Genomic DNA, 20,047 nt, shown 5'->3' with positions numbered 1-20,047 from the left:
GCAGCACAAAGGTATTCACCGCAGGCCACACCTGGGGCTGGACGTGCCACCCACTGCCCATCGGGAGGGGCCGGACAAGGCTGGGCCTAACAGGACAGAGGCCACAGCCTCAGCCGCCGCCCCAGGCAGCTCTTCCATCCTCAGTGGGCGTGTCGGTGACTCACCCCCCAAGCTGCTCCAGCCTCGGGACAAGGGGCTGTGCTGCCCCCTGCTGCCTGGAGCAACGCCCTGCCTGCCGTGAGGGGTTCCTGCTGACCCCAGGGAGCCCAGCCCCACTTCACAGGGACAGGTGTGGACATCAGGCCCAGACCTCGCCCCCACCTGGCACCTTGGTGACTGTCCTGATGTTGTTCAGAGGCCATGTGTTCTCACTTTGTCTGACTTGAAACCAAAAAACTCTTTAAAGGGACTCTGCTCGCTTCAGGAAAGCGCGCAGACAAGCAGACCCTCTCTGGTCTGAGTGCACGAGCCCCAAGAAACGAGAGGAGCTGAGTGCAGACAATTCAACTTTATGTTTAAACAGGACACACACAGCACAAGCGTTCTGGAAACATGTGGTGAGAAACCTCTGAACTCATCCACCTGAGGCTTCAGCTGGGGCAGGAGCGGCTGGCCTCACTGCGCAGTGACAGCGACCCTGGGCGCTGGAGCTGGGGGCCCCCGCGGGTTGGGCACTGGGGGGGCCGCCTTCTGGCTCCTCTCTGCAGACAGGCGCTCCAGCCGCTCTGTGTAGAAGCCGTTGAAGTCGAGCCTGCAAGGGAAGTGGGCAGGGTCCCTGCAGATGCCTCCGTGGCCACACTGGCGATCCCCTTACCACCCCACGGTGAAGGGCATGGGAGGCACTCAAGTCTCCAGCACACGCGCACTCGGACACACATACAGGACCCAGGCGATACTGAGAATAAAGCTTAAAGACACAGGTGAGGGCTTCCCTGGTGGCACAGTGGTTAAGAATCCGCCTGCCAATGCAGGGGACATGGGTTTGAGCCCTGGCCTGGGAAGATCCCACATGCCGTGGAGCAACTAAGCCCGTGTGCCACAACTACTGAGCCTGTGCTCTAGAGCCCGCGAGCCACAACTACTGAGCCCGTGCACCACAACTACTGAGCCTGCGGTCTAGAGCCCGCGAGCCACAACTACTGAAGCCCGTGTGCCACAACTACTGAAGCCCGCGTGCCTAGAGCCCGTGCTCCACAACAAGAGAAGCCACCGCGATGAGAAGCCCGCGCACCACAATGAAGAATAGCCCCTGCTCGCCGCAACTAGAAAAAGCCCGCACGCAGCAACGAGGACCCAACGCAGCCACAAAAAAAAAAAAAGACACGGGTGAAGTGAGACAAACGTCTCCAGCCCCTGGACATTGGGGGTCTCCGAACCCCAGAGCCCAGGACGTTGGAATGCCTGTGGGCAGAACAGGGCAGCCCAATGTTTGGCTGAGCCGGAGGCTACCCAACAGGAGGCTTCCCAGGGCAGGGACAGCCCCCTCCTCACCTGAACCCGCCCCCAAAGGGAGCAGGCCCACCACGCCCCCTCTGAGGAGCAGGAAACCGCCAGCCCCAGGTCCGCAGGCCCCACCGACCGGCCCTTGGGCCCCGCGCGCCCGTCCTCGCCGCTGCACGGTCCTCCCCACGGCCCCCCAGATTCCGCGGACTCCTGCTCGCGTCAGCCCTGCACGCTCGCCGCTCCCGGGGTCACGGGAGGTGGACCCCAGGGGGGCACCAACGTGGCCCTCGAGGCGCGGCAGGCTGGGCGAGCGCGGCCCTGACCTTCCATGCGTTCCCCGGGGTCTCCTGACCAGCCGCCAGCGGGAAGGCAGCGCCTCCTCACTGCTCACCTGGAGACAGTGCGACGGCCCGCGGCTGGGGCCAAAGGGCCCTTCCAGTGTCCTGGGTCCTGGCTTGGGGCACAGCGGCCAGTGCAGCTGACCCAGGCCTGGCCCTCGGAACACAGAGAAACGGGGAGAGGGCTGATGGGGCGGCCTGACGTATACCAGTCAACACGGGCACGCAGGTGAGCATGCACATGAACACCCGCACACGTGAACGCCCAGAGGCCACTCCTCCAGCAAGCGGCCAGCGGCGGCACACGGAGGCCAAGGGAGCCTCGGCTGAACACACGCGGCCTCAGTCACATCTGCGCCGAGTGGCGGGAGGGCGCGTGCGCCGGTGGGAGGGCGTGGCGGGGCAGGGCGCCGGCGGGGGCCGGTGCACCCACCTGGAGATGACGCTGGCCATGCCATGCTCGCAGTCGCTGGTGCTGTAGATGCTCAGCCGGGCCAGGAGGTCGAGCAGGTGGGCTGAGAAATTCTTATCGAACTTACTGATGGTGGCCTCGAAGCTGGAGGCCAGCTGCGGAGCGTCCACGTGCTCGGCCAGGCACTGCAAGACATGGCTGTAGTGACTCGGCCGCCCGCCAGCAGCTCAACCCCCTTCTCTCTTCTTTTTTAAATAGAAAAATGTGTCTCGGCAATTCTTCACGTGAAGAAAGGTAAAACGTTAGGCACTGTGAAAACCCCTGAGATGGCAGGACCTAGAGACGCTCCAGGCAGCCGGCCCTGCGGCCCCACCACACGGAGCCAGGAAGGACGTGAACCTCAGGGTTTCCGCGTGTGGCTCAGATCTTCCAGCTGACACTGTTTTCTCTTGGCCGCCGCTCAGCAAGTGGGGGGCCTGGGAGTGCCTGCCCGGGCTCACCCTGCCCCGCCGCACCCCACCCTACAGGACACACACCTGCACCCACGGAACCACCTGCCCTTCCGGTTACGGACAGAAATAATCGCAGTGACCGCAGGCCCCTGCGGGGTATCCCCATGGCTCGGGCTTACCACACACCCCTGAACGACGCAGCCTCACTGTGGGAAGTCGGGGAGGGAGATTCTCCGCGGCTTGTATTTGGAACAGACATTTAAGAGCCTTTTTGTCAACCAAAGGGAAGACAGGAATGGCGGGCTGTAGCAGCGCTGTGACCCTAATGCTGTGTCCAATCCCAGCGGGACAGAGGAGGGCCTCGGGGACGCCCGCTTGGCCACCCACCCACCTTGCGGGCAAGCTCCTTGCGCGCACGCTCCTCGGCCCGCTCGGCCTCCGTGGGCGGCCCCCGCATCGTGCCGTGCTCCAGTGTCAGGTGGCCCAGCTCGCTATCCAGCTTCATGCTCTGCGTGAACCTCTGGGGGTCGGGGGGAAATGCGCATCAGCCGCGAGCAGCCCCACCCGAGGGAGCGCAGCCCCGCGGGGCTGGGGCGGTCTGCAGGGCTGGCGCCCGCCGCCCAGAGCCCCGGGGCGCACCTGCATGCAGTTGGTGAACATGACGCACACGGACATGAGCTTGGAGAAGACACGCAGCAGTTCGGGGTTGGTCAGCATGCAGTCCTTCAGGCAGCTGTCCAGGAAGCTGGTGTGGTGTGCCAGCACGTCATCGATGTTGGAGGCCTGGGCGGGAGACACTGTCAGAGCCGCTCTGCTGAGACGGCCGCACCGAGGCCCTGACTGGGCTGCTTTGTACGCTCTGTGTTGTTTCCATGTTTTAAACAATCCTGTGGTCTTTTGGGGGAAAACTTCAAAATATCGCTAAAAGGACACACTGAATGTGCCCCAAAAGGTCCAAGGTTTTCGTTTTTAAAGACAGAAAACAAGGAGGAAACACTGCCCGCTTGCACTTTCTGCTCCTGGAATTTGGTGACATGAACTTTTTGGCTGACGGCCCCCAGGGGCCCTGGGATGGGCCTGGATGGGGCGCTGACCCAGAGCAGAGGCTCCGAAGGAACTGCACACTCTTCTGGCAGCCTGAGCCTGGGCCACGCGGTCCTGTGTGCCCTGCCCTCCACTGCTAACACGGCTCTGGCGGCGTCGGGGGAGCCATCGGGGGAGCTGTCGGGTCCGTGCCCCACCTCCGCCTCCCTGACCTCTGACCAGGCGTCGTGACCAGCCGGGCTAAACTCACAGATCTCAGGCTCTTCTCCAGGACATGCCAGGTCGGCTCCAGCACCTCAAACATCATGTAGTACTGGATGTTCTGGACGAAGTTGAGCATCCGCTGCCGCAGGGTGAAAGCGCCTGCGAACCTGCGCCAGGCGAAGGCGTCAGATACACAGGGCGCCCGCGGGCCCCCAGCACTCGCGAAGTGCCGAGCACCCCTGGGCCTGCAGGCGCTCCCAACCCTGGAGGAGCCGGAGGTCCAGGAAGGGCTCTGGCTCAGACACGCCCCACCATCCCACAGTCTAACGGTAGCATGGAACATCAGAGACGTGGAGGCTGCACAGGCCAGCTCCTGGGTCTCCGTTTTCGGGGTGTGGAGAGGAACCACCCTGCTGCACAGGAGCCCCGGAGGACGTACCACTTGGCCGAGTGCAGGGAGTACTGCTTGGCAGTCTTGTTGCTGATCCAGACGTTGCAGAGCTGCCGTTCCACGTGCTTGCAGTAGAACATGTGTCTGAAGAGCATCTGATAGCGGGTCAGGGCTTTCCTGCGAAGAAGGAACAAAGCGGATTCCGACGGACGCCTGGGGGTTGTTGCCGGCACCAGACGTCAAAGGCGAGGCTCACGGGGTGGAGCGTGACCTGAGCAGCCAGTAACCCCCAGTGGCCTAAGCAGGCGCGAGAGCCTGATGCTTACCTGTTAATGATCAGAGACAGGGGCCACTTCACCACGTAGTCGAAGGAGAAGGCCTCCAGGCCGCTCAGCGTGAGTTCGGTGGGGTCAGCGTGGACCATCGCCTTCTCCTGCTTGGTCTCGATGGCGAGGACACGCAGAAGCTGGGTGATGAGGTCGTGAGGCATCAGGTCGATCTGGGGAAAGAGAAACAAAAAAGCATCAGGTCCCAACCCCACCCCGCCCCTACATCACGAAATGGAAAAGCGAGTCCAGGGCCGAGGAATCTCCTCCAGACATGGATTCTAAGTCTGGGAGGCTGGCTTAAAACACCAAACATCTACTGATACACCTTAATTAAAAAACAAAACTGCTGTGAGTCAAAACAGAAAAAGAAGGGTACAGAGAAATTACTTTAAAAGCATCCGTGATGGTATCAAGGAGAAACAAGGGCAAGTGAGAAACCCTGAATCCCGCGAGACTCAGCCCTTCTCCACCACCTGCACAGGCCAGGCGGAGGGAGCACATGGTGAGGACGGCACAGCGGTTCTGGGCAGGGAATGTGGTCCACACACTGCCTCATTCACACCCTTACACGGTGCCACCTATGTGCCAGAGACGTGGGACAATTCCTGTAAACTGATAAGAAACTGGGAGGATAGAGAATGACAGAACCACAATGAAAGACAAACAAGGAAGGATGAAGGAATGAACAGGAAACCACAGATGAGAACTCACGTCACCTGCTGCAGAAGTGGACCCTGAATGGCTGTGCTCCCTCCCACCAGGGCCGCGGCCGACTCAGCGGGCAGCCCAGGCTCGGGGACTGAGCATCAGAGATGTCAGTCCAGTGGAGCGCTGGCCGTGTGCTTTGACCCAAGAATCTGACTTCCCGGATCTTATCCTACAAGAACACTCCTATACCTCACAAGAGACCCCAAAACACATGAAGAGCGAGCTGCCAGAACTGAGAAGGGTCTACGATGACAGTGGGAGGCCTGACACCCTGCTGTCAGCAACAGAGACAACCAGGCAGGTCAGAGACTGGACGTGAGCACAGTGAGCTGACTGCCCCCCATGGGACACGGCCCCAAGCAGCTAGTGCACACAGAACACTCCCCAGGACAGACCACATGTGAGGCCACAAAGCAAGACTTAGTAAGGTTAACAACACTGATATCATGCCACGCCCTCTGATTACAACAGGATGAAGTTAGAAATCAGTAAGAGGATAAAGTGAGAAAATTCACAAATAGTGAAAATAAAATATGCTCTTAAAAACAAATGGGTCAAGGAAGAATCACAAGAGAAATTCAAAAACATCTTGATACCAAGGGAAATGAAAACACTATAACCAAAACTGATGGGATGCAGTAAAAGCAGAGCTCAGAGAGAAACTCACAGCAGCAGATGCCCACGTTAAAAAAGAACAATCTAGGGCTTCCCTGGTGGCGCAGTGGTTGAGAGTCCGCCTGCCGAGGCAGGGGACACGGGTTCGTGCCCCGGTCTGGGAAGATCCCACATGCTGCGGAGCGGCTGGGCCCGTGAGCCGTGGCCGCTGAGCCTGCGCGTCCGGAGCCTGTGCTCTGCAACGGGAGAGGCCGCAGCAGTGGGAGGCCCGCGCACCGCAAAAAAAAAAGAACAATCTCAAATCAACAACCTAACTTTACAACTTAAGAAACTAGAAAAACAGAAAATTAAACCAGAAGTCAGCAGAAAGAGGAAGATAATGAAGATTAGAGAAGAAATAAACAAAACACAGAACAGAGAAACAACAGAGAAAACGGATGAAACCAAGTTAGCTCTCTGAAAGATCAGCAAACTTGATAAGCTTTTAGTTATGTTTAACTAAAAAAAAGAGAGAAGATTCATATTACTAAAATCAGAAATGGAAGTGGGGACATTACCGTCAACCTTACAGAAATAAACAGGATTATGAGAACTAATTCCTACACAAATTCCTAAGCACACACAAACTACCAAAACTGACTCAAGAAGAAACAGAAAATTGGAACAGACCTGTAACCGGAGAGGAGATGGAAGAAACAACGAACCTTCACAACAAAGAAAGCTTCACTGGTGAATTCTACCAAACACTCCAGGAAGAGCTGATACCAACCCTCTCGAAACTCTTCCAGAAATCCGGAAGAGGGAACCCTTCCAGATCAGTGTACGAGGCCAGAGATGCTACAGAAGACTAAAGCCAACATCCCTGCCAGAAACGGATGCAGAGTCCCCCAGAGACCCCGACCCCCCAGTTCAGCAGCCCATGGAGAGGCTCACATACCACGACCCCGAGACGTGTCCCTAACAGAGCCAAGGAAAACCCTGTGAGCATTTCAACCGAGGCAGGAAAAGCACTCCTCAAGGGCTGGCTTCTGCTGTTTCTCTCTCCAAGGTCCCTGGGGGGTGCCTGCTCACCTTGAGGTCGTCTTTGAAGGGGTCGGTGTTGGCGGTGCTCATGCGCAGGGCCAGTTCCAGCAGCGCCTCCAGACGGGTGGGCGTGATGTCGTCCACCGGCTTCTTCAGCTCCTCCTCCGTGAGGTCCATGAAGTGCACGAAAAAGTCGCCCTGGTCCATCAGGAAGTAGCGCTTGATGGACCTGCGGGCAGGAGAGGTGAGAGGCCGTGGACACGAGGATGGCCCAGACTCGCAGAGTGCTCCCTACGAGGGGTGATGGGGGGAGCTGGGCAGAGACTGGGAGGAGGTTCCCATGCCCACAGGTGCCCCGAGTCCACGGGTGCCCACGCCAAGAAATACATTTACGGGGGGAGCAGGGGTCAGCTCCAAATGTGCTGAAATGAACAGTGGGGTCACAGCACTGTGCAGGACATGCTGCCAGAAAGGCACTGGGGACCGCAGACAGGTCCCTGGGAGGGCAGGGGGCCAAGGAGGGGGCTGGCGGCCCCAAGGAGGGAGCTGCGCCACCGCAGACGAGGGGACGTGGGCACACACGGCCCTCTGCCGGCCCCTGGGGGCGGGCGCACCTCAGGCGGGCCACGAGCTCCTTCTCCTCCGTGAGGAAGTCCAGCAGCACCTTGCTGGCATAGCTGAAGGCCTTCTCGATCTGCTCCACGTACGCGCGCTCCTGCAGCGTGTAGATGACCTCTTTGGCCACAGGGCAGGTGACGTCACGGCCACACTCTCTGACCACATTCAGGTATTTTCCTGCAAAGGGATGGAAACAGTCAGATGACCATGCTTGCTGTATACGTGATAACTCACAGGCCTGAACCCCAGACATCGCAGCCCCAGTGCCGGCCAGAGGCAGGCAAGAGAACCAACCAGCTGAGCACAGTCCCTACCCCCTCGCCCAGAGCAGAGCAGCACAGCTGTCGCCACAAAGGGCTGCAACCTCCTGTGACTTCATACCTGCACTTGCCTCATCAAGGGCACAGGAATAACCTCAGAGAGCCTCACGGGAACCAGACGCTACACCACCTCCCAGCCCCGATCTCAGAACCAAAGTGTGAGGCCCTGGCTGGAGCATGTCTCCAGGTAACTCATCCCACATGTGTCTCTCAGTCACGTTCCTGACCGCAAGGAGATGACTAAAAACCCTGCCAGCCCAGCGGGGCACGTGTCCTTTACTGCTTTTCCTGTGCTAGCCTGTGATACTGAGAAATAAGACACATACCTCTGGTCTTTGTTCTTGGTTCCTGGCACTGAGCTCCTACAACCCTTGGGATTTGGTGGTTCACAAGCCCCTTTCACCCACACCTGAGTTTTACTCGCAAGGTGACTCCTGGCCATCCCTACAGAGCTTCAGGATGGGGGCTGGCGGTCGGAGGAACCAACCACATGATGGGAGAGTGAAACCCTCAGCCCCGTCCCGACATCTGGGGCGGGGGGAGGGGCTGGAGGCTGAGTTAATTCCCAACAGCCCACGAGCCGATCAGCCGTGCCCTGTCCCAGAACCTGCAGGGAAACCCTGCGGGAAGGGGTTTGGAGAGCTTCTGGGCTGGTGAACGTGTCCACCTGCCAGGAGGGTGGTGCCCGGCACACCCCAGCTCCACGGGGACAGACTCTCCCGTGCTCGGGACCCTTCCACACCTGCCCCATGGACCCCCTCATCGGGCTGCTCATCTGCATCCTTTACGACATCCTCTGTAACAGACCAGCGATCTAGTTAAGTCAAGCGTTTTCCTGAGTCTGGGAGCTGTCATGGCAAACATCGAACCTGAGGAGGGGGTGGTGGGAACCCGATTCATGGCCACACTGCATGGAGTGCAGTGGCCTGGGGACCCGACACTTGTGACCGGCGCCTGGTGGGGGCAGCCTCGAGGGACGGAGCCCTGACCCTGTGGGGCCTGCACTGACCATGGCACATAGTGCCAGAATTGAGTTAAATGGGGGAACACCCAGCTGGTGTCCACAGGGAGCGGAGAACTGGCTGTTGTGCGGAAACCCGCACACGTGCAGTCAGAAGTGCTGGGAGCAGAAAACAGTCTTCCTTTCAGTGGCCACAGAGCTTTAAGAATCACAAAAGGATGGCAAGTCCAGCTCGGGTGGGGGACAGAGTGAGTCCACCGGGCGCCGCTGGCACTGCGGGCGCCTAACCTGGGCAGGTGGGGACACGAGACAGCCCGCCAGGCCCCGCCCCCACGGTCACCTGTGCTGAGCACCTTGCCCGCCATCTTCTGCAGGAAGGACGGGATCTGCCGCTGCACCACGGTGTAGCGCTGCTCCCAGTACCTGTCGTTGTAGTCCTCCTGGATCTTCTCCTTGCGCAGCTCTCGCTCCTCCACCATGAACTCGCTGAAAGGCATGGGCGCCGGTGACGGGCAGATCTCGCCACACAGGCCGCCGCAAACAACGGGAGTCCACGGGGGCCACGGACAGCCTCGCCGCCCTTCATTCTCAGCCGCGAGTGAAGATACACCCACCGACGCCCATGGGGCAAGGTGCTCATTACCGGGCGCAGAGGGGACTGAGGTCTGCAGAGTTGGACAGGACGCTGACTCCACTTTACTCCACCCGCCCCCCCCCCCATGGGAACCTCGCGTGTTCTTCCATCTCGAACGCAGGCAACAAGACGACACTCCCATCGGGGCCCATGTTCCTGTCACCAGCAGAGCCAGACACCCTGACGCCACCTACGCTTACCGTGGAAGGGCTTCCTTGCCAGGCCCTCATGCTAGATTTTGTCATCTGGGTCGTGAGTAAATTATGTCTAGACAACAGGCTCATTTTTTGAATGTTCCGACGTGTACAACAGATACACGTCAGCATAGAACCCTCCGTGAGCTGACGCGCTTCACGTTGTGCGCTGAGCGTGGCGCCAGCTGAGAAGGGCCCGCAGGCCCCCACCTCACCCTGCTGCCTCCGCGGCCCCTACCTGTATGGGTCGTCGATGATGCCCCTGTAGATCCACTTCTCCAGGATCTCGAAGTAGGGCACGCTGGCGGCCGTGGTGAGGTACAGACACAGCTCCTGAGCCTGGCTGTCGCCCGTGTAGCTGAAGCTGCGGTCGTGCAGGAGGCTCAGGGTCGACCCCCCGACACACTCGCCTTTGTCCACCGAGGTGGCTGCCGGGGGAGAGGACGGCGCTCAGTGCTGAGAGGGCCACTGGGCCACCACGGGCTAGAGCCCCTCCTCAGGGGACAGGCCTTCCTTTTGGGATAAACTCCAACTATAAAGCTGTGGTTTTCGGAAGCTCCCGGAGTCTTCCTCCCACAAACTAATAAAACACAAAGCTGCGCGGCTTTCGCCTCACAAAGTAAGAATCGGAGGACGAGTGCCCTGGCCCAGGGTGTCCCTCCCGCCAGGCCCGCGCACCCAGGGAAGCCAGGATGTCCACGGTACGCATGGCCGGCTGGATGTGGAACCAGAGCTTCTGCAGGGACAGGAGGCCCTGCCTCTGCAGCTGCTCCAGCTGCGTGACCAGGATCAGGTACTCTTTTACCAGTGTTCTCATGGCGGCCGCCAAGGCGTGGTTCACCTGCCCGTACTCGAAGGAGGACTTTTCCTCGACGAACCTGCAAGGAAAGCAGCCCAGAGCACCGGGCGGGTGAGAGCTGTGTCTCAGAAGGGATGGTCGGAGCCTCTTCCCCAACCCCAGAGGGCACCGTGGGCAACGCCTCCCTCCCTCTTCCAGGCCCAGGAGTGAGGCTGCAACTGTCCCCGCAAGGGGCTGAGTGCGCTTTGCTGGGTGCCTACCTGGTCACGGTGGAGTAGCTGGAGGCTGCCGGGAGGACCCTGCTCACCAGCTCCCGGATGGACAGGTCCAGGCTGGGGTCCACGAGGAAGGTGCGGCTCTGCCTCCCCGTGAGGGGCTGGGCGGTGACGTACCTGCCGTCCACACCCACCAGCACGTACAGCAGGTCCTCCACGACGGCTGCCTCCTGGGCGGCCAGGGGCAGTGTGCCTGTGGGCACAGACGCCAGCTGGCCTCGCCTCCCCCAGACCCCCCTCCGCCGCCCCTGGGTGACTCCCTCCAGCGCTGGTGGACCTGAAAGCCAAGGCGATCCCTCGGCTTAGCTGATCCCGTCGGGGCACCACAGGCTGAGATTACACAGCCCGGACGGGCCTATTGGAGCCTTAAAGCAAGTAAAACCCTCCACACGGAAATAACCCGCGTGCACTCAAAAGGATGAAGTCGGGAACGACAGAGCTTCTGACACGTGTCGCGCTCGTGACGCTCACTACAGCCGGGTGAGCCTGCATCACTCAGGGAGAAAAAGGTTTCCTCTGAAGCTCTGAAACGCTGAAGATTTCTCTCTCACAGTAAGAGATGGTTCCCTTTGACCCCGATGGACTCAGGACAGTCACAGGCCACGGACCAGGGCTGCCCCCCAAATGCCTCACAGCCCCAGCGGCTCCCCACTTCTTGGTTCTCAGCCCAGATGGCCCTCGGCACCCTCCCGACACTGCTAGGCCAGAGGCAGAACCGGGAAAGAGGCGTCCAAGAGACCGCTGGCGCCCTCTGGGCGCCTGTGTCAGCCCCAGGGCACCCAGAACCGGGGCCTGGCAGCTTGGGATGGGGCGCACCACACGCCCACGCTTACAGAAGCCCCGCTGGCCTTGCACATCCGCGGGTGCACACCTGCCGGTGGAAGCAGGATGGGTCTGAGCCAGTGGCCCCCTGTCCAGGCACACGGATCACTCTGGACTCAGAGCCGCCCCTGAACTTCAGGTGGTTTTCCTCCACGGCTCTGGCAGGTCCGACTACGACCTCAGGACCCCTGAGGGAGGCAGGTCCGGCTGCCTGACCCCCAAGTGCAGGGCTGCTGACCTCTGCACTGCTTACCGCCAACCTTGGCATCTCCCTGGCCAAGGCCCGGCTGAGGCTCTCGGGCTGCAGGCCCCGGGGCAGACGCCACCCAGGCCCCAACCCCTCTCCCCGCCAGCGGGTAGAGCAGAGTGTCGCAGGCTGCGTTATTGTGAGCCGGACCAAGAGACTATGTACAGGACCTTCGGGAGGCACGGCCAGCTGAGGCCTAGCTCTGAGGGACACAGTGCAGGGGCTGGGATGGGAGGCCGCACAAGCCGCCAGGGTCTCCGCAACTCACTGGGGTGCAGGGCACAGGCCGGACACGCGAAGCCGGCTCTGGGACCACGGAGACGAGCACTGGGGCCGGGCAGGGCAGGGCTCAGGTCTGTACCCTCGTGTAGGGCCACTGGCCACCAAGGTCAAGTTAAAGAAAACCAAAAATTCAATTCTCAGCCACGCCAGCCATCCAATGCCCACCAGCTGCATGTGGCCGGTATATGCACTGGACGAGACAGAAAGTTCTGTGGGACGTGCTGAGACCCCAGCTGTTGGGAATGGACAAATGCCCTCGGGCTGAAAGGGCAGGTGGAGGTGGGGCTGGGGCCAGGCTGGCGCAGCGGGAGGGACGCAAACACCACACAGCGAGCAAGAGACGCTGGGGAAGGTTGGAGCCCGTTGTAGACACGCTCAACACACAGATTCTCCCGGACTTCAGGAGAGCGGCGCCAGGGACAGAGCTGGGGTCACACTGGGGACGCCGGATTCCTTCAAACTGATGTGGTCACCCGGGAAGGGGACATTTGGCGAGAGCCAGGAGCACGTCCTGAGGATGCGAGACGAGGTGGGGGGAGGGGTCCCTGGGGGCCGGGGGTCTGTGGCGCAGGACAGCACCTGTGCTGCCCAAACGTACAGAAAAGCGACTGCGTCCGCAAGACCTGAGCCCGAGGCTCGGGGCCCCATCAGAGGCTGCTGCACGGGAGCTGCACGCGCGGTTAGAAGACGCCCGCGCTCGTGACCTTGGGGACGAGGCCCTGGGTCAGGGCAGGACCCGTGAGGGCGGGAGGTGCCACGCACACGGAGCTGCAGGCCGGCGCGAGGAGGGTCAGCCCGGCTGTGGGTGGGTGGCGGGCAAGTGGGTTGGGGGGGACCTGCCTCAACAGGGACTCAGACGGCAAGACGACTAGGGACGGCTGGTGGGGGGGACACCGCGCGGGTGGTGGGGGTGTCCCACAGGGCCGCTGCACATCACCTGAGGAGGCAGGTCCCTCCTGGGTGAGGCTCTGCCAGGGGGAGGCCAAGGCACCTGAGCATAGACGGGGCCAGGGGGCCGTGGAGGCTGCATCAGGGCCTGAGGCACTGGGCCAGGGGGTGACAGAGGGCAGTAGGGTGACAAGAGCCCTGTGGGATGGGCGTCAATCCCGCCTCCGGAGCCCACGGGGTGCGGCTGCAGAAGGGACATGGGCCAGGCTGCCCATCCGTACAGAGTTCTCCCCGGGAATGGTGTCACTCAAGGCAGCCTCGGAGCCACCCCCATGCGAGGCCCGCCCGCTGTGGCTGCTGTGTGCGAGCAGCCACACAGGAAACCTACACGGGAAACCTTGCACGTCCAAACCGTAAGCGCGTCCTGCCCTGGAGAGCCAGCGCCTGGCCGCCTCCGCTCTGGCCGAGCCTCTCCCGAAGGCGCCTCATGCGGGCCTGGAGCCTCCGTGGCTTCTAACTGGTCCAAGCCTGCACGCGCAACACGGAGACGCCACGACCGCGGGGAACAGACTCCAAAGTCCTCCAGATTCTGCCGCATGTGCAGCGGAGCCCAAGGCGTCTCATCTGCCTGCCCAGCCAGACCCTGGGAATGCCAGGCCCCAGGCCTGCAGCACCGGGGCCCCCGCCTGCCCTGCTTCTCGCCCTTGGATGTGGCCCCGGGGCCCAAGCTCCTCTGATGGCCACAGAGCGGGCGCGGCCACACTCCCCTCCCCAGGCGGGCTCTGCGGGTGCCTCTCTGTGAGCACCGAGTGTTCCCTGCTGCCCCTGCTTCCCGTGTGCCCCGGGAGCCAGAAGGCAAGACGGTGGTCAAACCCACGTCCCCAGATGCCCCACAGTCCATCTGAATGCGACACACATAGGCCGGTGTGGCCAAGGCCGTGTCACCCGTGTAGCAGAATCTACAGCGGCATGACTCACTGTTGGGAAGGCCGACCCGGTGATCCTGCCGTCCCAGGGCTGCCCGAGCCCCGGGACGCAGGCGCTCCTGAAAGCCGGGCAAGAGCCAGCCCAGACATTGGCACACCACCACCCACTGCTGACCGGGGATGGGAACATGAAGGACGGTGTCTGGCGGGCACTGCTCCTTGCCGCGTGGCCAAGGGCAGCAGAGGGCCCGGGTGATGGCACAACACCGGCCCGCCGTCTCCACAGGGCTCAGCCCTCCCTGCCGCGGCGAGGCCCCTGCGGTCAGAAGTCGGTGCGTCACCTACCGATGGGCACAGCCGCGTCCATGCTCGCACCTGAGCCCGTCAGGAAGTCCCCGAGCAGCATGGGCCTCTCATACACCCACGCTGGGAAGACAGGGAGGCGCTGGCCCAAGTTTTTTTTGTTCTGCTTGTCTCGAAGCATCTTTCTCGTGAGTTCCAGAGACTGGTGGGGAGGTTTTTAGAAACAGAAAAGAAAGATACGCCTTCAGTACAAACACTTAAAACCGACACATCCGCGGTACGAAAAAGCAGATCCCTGAGCACACGTGTGAACGGAAACACACGTGTCTGAGCCCATCGCAGTGCAAGGGGCCGGGGACAAGGCAGACGGGGCCCAGCCCCTCATCAGGGTCTGGACTGCACGGGGCCCACAGGTAAAGCTGGCGCTCTCGCACGGAGCAGGCCCACTCCCGGGACCTCCGGGCACAGCTCACCGCTTTTCCCGGTGGCACGAGGTCTAGGCCCGAGCTGCCAGGTGAAAGGAAGGCCCAGTGAGAGTTGGCCGGATAAGGGGCGCCCCTACCCGAGCCCCTCGGGGCTGAGGGACAGAGGGAGATGGCCACTCTGGCTCGGGCAGGGAGCCGTGGTCCCCACGGGTGCCCAGTTTTCAGAGCACTGGCAGGGGGCGAGGGGGCGTCGAGGAGGGGGCAGTGGTGGGAGGACCACATGAGGTGGGGACACAGGACATGCCCAACCCACACCGGCCTGCAGCTCAGACCTCAGGAGGCAGCTCTGAGTGGCTCGAGAGCCAGAGGCAAGACCGTGGGAACACAGAAGGACGGCAGGAGACCAGGGCTGGACACAAAGTCAAAGGCAAGAAGAGCGGCAGGTGAGGGAGATAAAGCATCACCTCAAACCAATTGCCCGGCGTCGATGAGGGGAGCCGGGACCTGCACCGGCCAAGCCTACAGAATGGGCGGGCAGCACGAGCTGACCCCCGGTGAGTCAGAACCCCCCGCCCGGGGCCCGGAGCTCGTGTCCCAGAGCCAGGCCCCTGCCGGGCCAGAATCCACACCCAGACGCCTCTGCCACACGGTACCTGCTGCCACGTGGGGCCCGTGGCCACGCTGCCCAGCTGCTTCCTCAGCTCCTCCAGCTCCTGCACGGAGATCCTGGAGGCTGCGGCGGGGGCGCCGGCCACGAGCTCCGCTCTGTCCTTGGCGTTCTGCTGTAAATACTGCAGGGTCTGGAAGCACACGGCCCCGGCGTCACGCGGGCCTCACGCTCGGGCCCTCCGCCGGGCACTGCCGCCCCGCCCCACTGACCCCAGCTGCAGCCTCCACGCGGAGGCCGAGAGCAGGGGCCCCGCTCGTCCTGGAGCGGCAGCCTGCTCTCCCGACGCTGCCCGCCACGAGGCGCCATGCCCCCAGATCACGGCAGGTCGGGATCCCAGACCCTGTTCCCAGTGGCTCAGCCTTTTCTCCACGAGACCGGCCTCCCTTGCTGCTCGAGACCACGCCCCTTTATCTGTCCCGGCGCGGTGGCCACCACGCGCCCGGCCACATGCTTCCCTGCTGAACGGACCCTGGGCCTCATGATGCGAAAGGAAGCGCCAACCAGCCCTGGATGCCCGGGGCCGGGGCTCCTCAGATGGCACGCACTTCCCTCAGTATCACAGGTAACACAGGCTCAGTTTAGCACAGACAAGAGCACGGCCTGGACAACGAAGGTCAAAGGCCCTCTGCCCCAGAGGCCGCTGCTAGCGCTGTGCTCATCTCCACCACGTTGCTTCCGTTCGGGGGCACGCACCTCAGTGCTACAGGTGTGAGGCCGGGGCGGTTAACGGGGGGCCGCCAGGCGGGACAGCCGTCCATCGTCCCCGCAGACGCAGAGAGGCTCTCCTCCTCACACAGCCACCCCCGAGCCCGGCACCCACCTCCCTGTCCTCTGTGAGCTTCGACAGCAGGTACACCAGGGGGTCAAGGTTCCTCGTGTTCTTAGATTTCAGCTCATCATATTTCTTCAGAAAGTCCTCAGGAGTACGAGAAAATTCTGCTATTTTAACCTCAAAACCACAGACAGAATGATTTAGAGACGATAACTAGGAACTTTAAAAAGACTTGCAAAAACTAAACCCAAAAGAAGAGTGAAGTTAGGCAGATGGAATAGTCACGTGTCTCTAACCTAAAACGAAGAAAACTCATCAGGATGCTTTGTTAAACTCACCCATATTCTCTTCTGTGGTTTCTTCCACGTTATACTTCCTAAGCCTTAGGTCAGACCATAACCACCTATGTTTTTCCTAATAGTGTATATGCATTCTTTCCATGCACTTAACTCTTTTCCCTCTGGAATCATTATTACACACACGTTCAGGGGCTACGTTTTCTCACTGATTAAAATGCTCCCCTTAAAATAAATTGGACATAACTACGTATCCTAAACTCTCTATTCTGCTCAGTAAGTTTTCTGAATTATCCTTGTGCCATCATTAAGCTGTTAAAATAAATGAAACCTCATAATGTGTTTTTAAAATAGACTTCTAAATTGTCTTTTACTGAAAACCTATAACTTTGAATTTTACATTATTTGAATTTTTAAAAATCCACTTTGAAGGGATTTCACTGTGGCTAACGCCAGGAGCTTCCTTTTTCACCCATAGGAGAATCTGTGTCACGATGTGAACAGAAATCAGGACCATCTGGGCCTCCCTCCTTATGGGGCACAGGGAGGGCGTGGCTGGGAGTCTGGGTTCCCAGGTCAGGCTGCCAGTCCAACACTCTCCCCGAGCCTTCATTTACTCATCTGTGCAACGGGTGATGGGGAGAAACCAACGGAAGCAGAGTGGAGCAGAGAACGTGGCCCATGAAAAGCATCTGACAGTGTTGTCTGCCAGCGTACCAGCACCGCTGTGGCTGCTCGTCAGAAGGTGAACTTTGTGCCCAGTGCAGCACCGGGGACAGGCACTCACTTTGGCGCTGTGTGCAGACACAGTGGTTGTGACATACGGGGTCCTATTCTTCTGCAGCAGGTCGATGTAGACCTCGGCCCCGTCCCCTCCGTGCACTCGCAGCAGGCTGAGCAGCTCATTGACGTCGTGGTGAATTCGAAATTCACTCATGATTTTGGCTCTGTGTTCTCCTAAAGGTAAGAGGAGAGCCATTTATAAATCAAGAGGCTATAAGTTAAAAAGTTTTAAAGCAATTGAATTGGCCAATGTCAGGTCTTTGAGAAGCCAAATTGTCACAGAGCCCATCCTGGCCTGAAGGTTCCCCATGAAGACACCACCACAGCCTGCTCCGACCAGCATGTGGGGCCCCTTCCTGGGGAGACTCGCCCTCCTCGCCCGCTGCTGGGGTCTGTCATTCTCACTGGGCGCTGTCTCAGTGGGCAGCTCCCATGGGAATCAGTGCTGAGCCCCAGCAGCTCCAGCCAGGTTCCAGGCTCACTCCTCAGCTCGGGGGGGCTGGCACGTGCACACAGAGTGGACGTGGCCCTAAGGCCCGGGCCCCCATTCCTCCTGGGTGACCCCAACCACACGTGGCCCTGGGCCAGCAGGGAGCTGCTCCCCTCAGGTGGCGGACAGCACTTTCTAGTCCCAGCTGTGCAGATACAGTGATCCCAGCCCTCCAGGGACCCCGATCTATACAGGGAGCTCTGCACAGGCCTAAGCCACCGCCCCTCGCGGCTCCCCCTGTGAGGTCCACACCTACAGCTCCAGCTGCCTCCAGCTGTGTGTTCTCTGTGCACTCTGGTAACCAGGATGCTGCCTTTTCTCGCCCAGGCTGGGCTTTGCTAAGACTGCTACACATCTCCTATGTACTTGAGCTGGGTGGGCTTCCCCTTCAGCTCAATCTGCCCTGTCCATCAGATGTTCTAGGGTCTCCCCACTGGATCTCATTTATGGTCAAAACCATAAATGAGATCCCATCAAGAAGACAGTGGTAGCCTGCAAGGGGACCTCTATGCAGATGTCCCCAAAGGGACAGTAGTGGCCTGCAGGGGGACTTCTGTTCTCCCACTGATGACTGGTCCAATTAGCCATTATTATTAAGAGTAAGACAGACAAACATGGGCAATTAGGCATAGATTCAACAAATAAACACGAGCAAACTTTACACGCTTCACATAAACGTTTCAATGCGGCTACGCAGGGTTCATAATTTGGGATCATGAACAACAAAAGACTTGGAAATTACAGGCAAAGTCATTTCTGTATGTGATTTTTCTGAGGAAAGGGTCTTTCAACAGATTCTCAAAGGCTGTGACCCTAAAAAGGTTAGAACGGCTGTGTCAACAGCTCCAGTGAAGACAAGCCATGAGTTAACAGCAGGTGGGGAAGGCTCGACACACATGCCCACAACGTGGATATTAGTTTGTACCTCTACATCCAGAGACTCTAATCCTGAGTGATGGAAAACAAGTTCCCCACATACAAATATCACAGTCACCTACGTAAACGTTAAATAGCGGCCAGAGGCAGGGTGTCTCCAAACACGAAAGCAGAACAGTTAAGTGTGAGCTGGTGTGGGACTCGCCAGCATGCACACATTTTACACCAGGAGGCGCTCACGGTGACCACAGTCATGGGCACGGGGCCCAGGCAGCCTGAGCCCTGACTTGGTGCTTCCAGGCTGTAGGGCCCTGGACAAGGAGCCTGTCCTCTGTAAGCTTTCTCTGAAAAGGGGCGAGTACTAGACCCTGCCCACGAAGCTGTTGTGGAGATTAAATATAGCACCTAAGGGCCTGCACTGTTGTTATCAGAAAAGCAGAAACAAACTTTGCTATTGCTACACGTGGCCAACCACCTGGAAACACCCGCTGTTACCCGAGAAATGGAAAACTGGAACTGAACCACTGCCAGCATCCTCAACTATCACCTTCTAATTAGTCACAGAGCAGCTGAATGAGGCACTGCGAACTACAAACAGAAAAGACAGCACGGAGCTCTCCCACTGATGGCCTCTTCCATTCCAAGGGCAACTGCTTTTCCCCACATTCTACGAGGTTTCCAAGGACCGCGGGGTGTTCTCTAACAGCTGGACTGAGGACCACGTTGGCCACCTAGGCGGCATGGACACTGCATTTGCCATCTCTCCACCAGTCACAAGTGGGTGGACAGGGCTCTTCAGAAGGATCATTTCAGTAAATGCTTATTTAGAAACTATCTTCGTGAACCTTGACATCTGTGGTAGAAACAAGTGCAGACATTCCACATCACAAGTATTAATACTACAAGGAGCCTGCTGTTCCACGCGGATGTGGGGAACCATTCCTGCAAGATCTGTGGCTCTCACCTGCAGGTAGCACCTCCCCAGCTCAGCTGATCTTTTTAATGCTCCCCTGGGCTTCACCCTACTGGTCGCCACCAACGGGCCCACAGACCCCGGTGATTGAGGGTGAGCTGCCGTGGGGCCGCGGGACCGGCAAAACAAATCGCGAATTTCCCAAAGACCACTCGGGCTCCAGTCTGCGGACTGGTCTGGAGACAAGGATGGTCCAGAGGCCGCGGTAGCCCTTCAGGTGGGAGACAAGGCGGGGGGGTGTGGGAGGGGGACCGAGGGTGATCGCAACGAGGACGGGAGGGAGGAGGGAGGGAGGGAGCCTCTACAGCCAGGAGCCTGTGCTGCTCGGGGCCGGGAAAGGGACCCGAACCATCGGCTGGACGCGCGAGGCCAGCTCCGCATAGAAGCCGCCCCGGGACTCACCGCAGGGGCGCGCCCGGCCCGAGCCCGCCAAGCCCGTCAAGCCCGCAGGGCAGCCCCGCCGGAGGCGGAAGTGGCGCTCTACGTCACGTCCGGCCCCGCCCCGGCCGGCTGGCGGACGGTGGCCGACAGGCC

General features: G+C 60.0%; 1 protein-coding gene and 1 long non-coding RNA gene across 5 annotated transcripts in view; one reads left to right on the top strand and one right to left on the bottom strand.

The window, feature by feature from the left end:
* LOC137208589 (uncharacterized) overlaps positions 1 to 8,229 on the top strand; it is an 11,183-nt gene extending 2,954 nt beyond the window's left edge. Inside the window, exon 2 of the long non-coding RNA XR_010935672.1 lies at positions 2,452 to 8,229. This is a non-coding gene — a long non-coding RNA (uncharacterized lncRNA). The remainder of the gene's footprint in view (positions 1 to 2,451) is intronic.
* TUBGCP2 (tubulin gamma complex component 2) lies at positions 494 to 20,047 on the bottom strand. 4 transcript variants are annotated; one of them, XM_067708946.1, is made up of 19 exons: positions 19,916 to 20,045; positions 19,505 to 19,724; positions 17,179 to 17,348; positions 16,144 to 16,272; positions 15,307 to 15,453; positions 14,271 to 14,430; positions 10,746 to 10,953; positions 10,365 to 10,564; positions 9,925 to 10,114; positions 9,199 to 9,344; positions 7,574 to 7,754; positions 7,008 to 7,188; positions 4,611 to 4,783; positions 4,333 to 4,461; positions 3,940 to 4,060; positions 3,285 to 3,428; positions 3,037 to 3,165; positions 2,215 to 2,378; positions 494 to 751 (listed from the first exon to the last, which is right to left on the bottom strand). In XM_067708946.1, exons 3-19 carry the CDS (start codon positions 17,326 to 17,328, stop codon positions 616 to 618), a joined length of 2,688 nt encoding a protein of 895 aa, XP_067565047.1. In that variant the 5' UTR covers positions 17,329 to 17,348; positions 19,505 to 19,724; positions 19,916 to 20,045; the 3' UTR covers positions 494 to 615. The 4 variants fall into 4 exon arrangements, with proteins under 4 accessions (XP_067565047.1, XP_067565046.1, XP_067565048.1 ...); XM_067708945.1 differs by lacking the exon at positions 19,505 to 19,724 and having other exon boundaries at positions 19,916 to 20,047; XM_067708947.1 differs by lacking the exon at positions 19,505 to 19,724 and having other exon boundaries at positions 16,144 to 16,239; positions 19,916 to 20,047.

The sequence above is a fragment of the Pseudorca crassidens genome, chromosome 16, assembly GCF_039906515.1.
Source record: "Pseudorca crassidens isolate mPseCra1 chromosome 16, mPseCra1.hap1, whole genome shotgun sequence".
Taxonomy (NCBI): domain Eukaryota; kingdom Metazoa; phylum Chordata; class Mammalia; order Artiodactyla; family Delphinidae; genus Pseudorca; species Pseudorca crassidens.
This window is presented reverse-complemented; position numbering and strand designations above follow the sequence as displayed.

Excerpts from the sequence above, each read along its gene's own strand:
- TUBGCP2 (XM_067708945.1), bottom strand. The coding sequence starts at position 17,328 with ATGAGTGAATTTCGAATTCACCACGACGTCAATGAGCTGCTCAGCCTG. Across the intron at positions 4,784-7,007 it reads CCTTCAAAGACGACCTCAAG|ATCGACCTGATGCCTCACGA; the intron begins GTGAGCAGGCAC and ends CTCTTTCCCCAG. Across the intron at positions 4,462-4,610 it reads CTGTCTCTGATCATTAACAG|GAAAGCCCTGACCCGCTATC; the intron begins GTAAGCATCAGG and ends CCTTCTTCGCAG.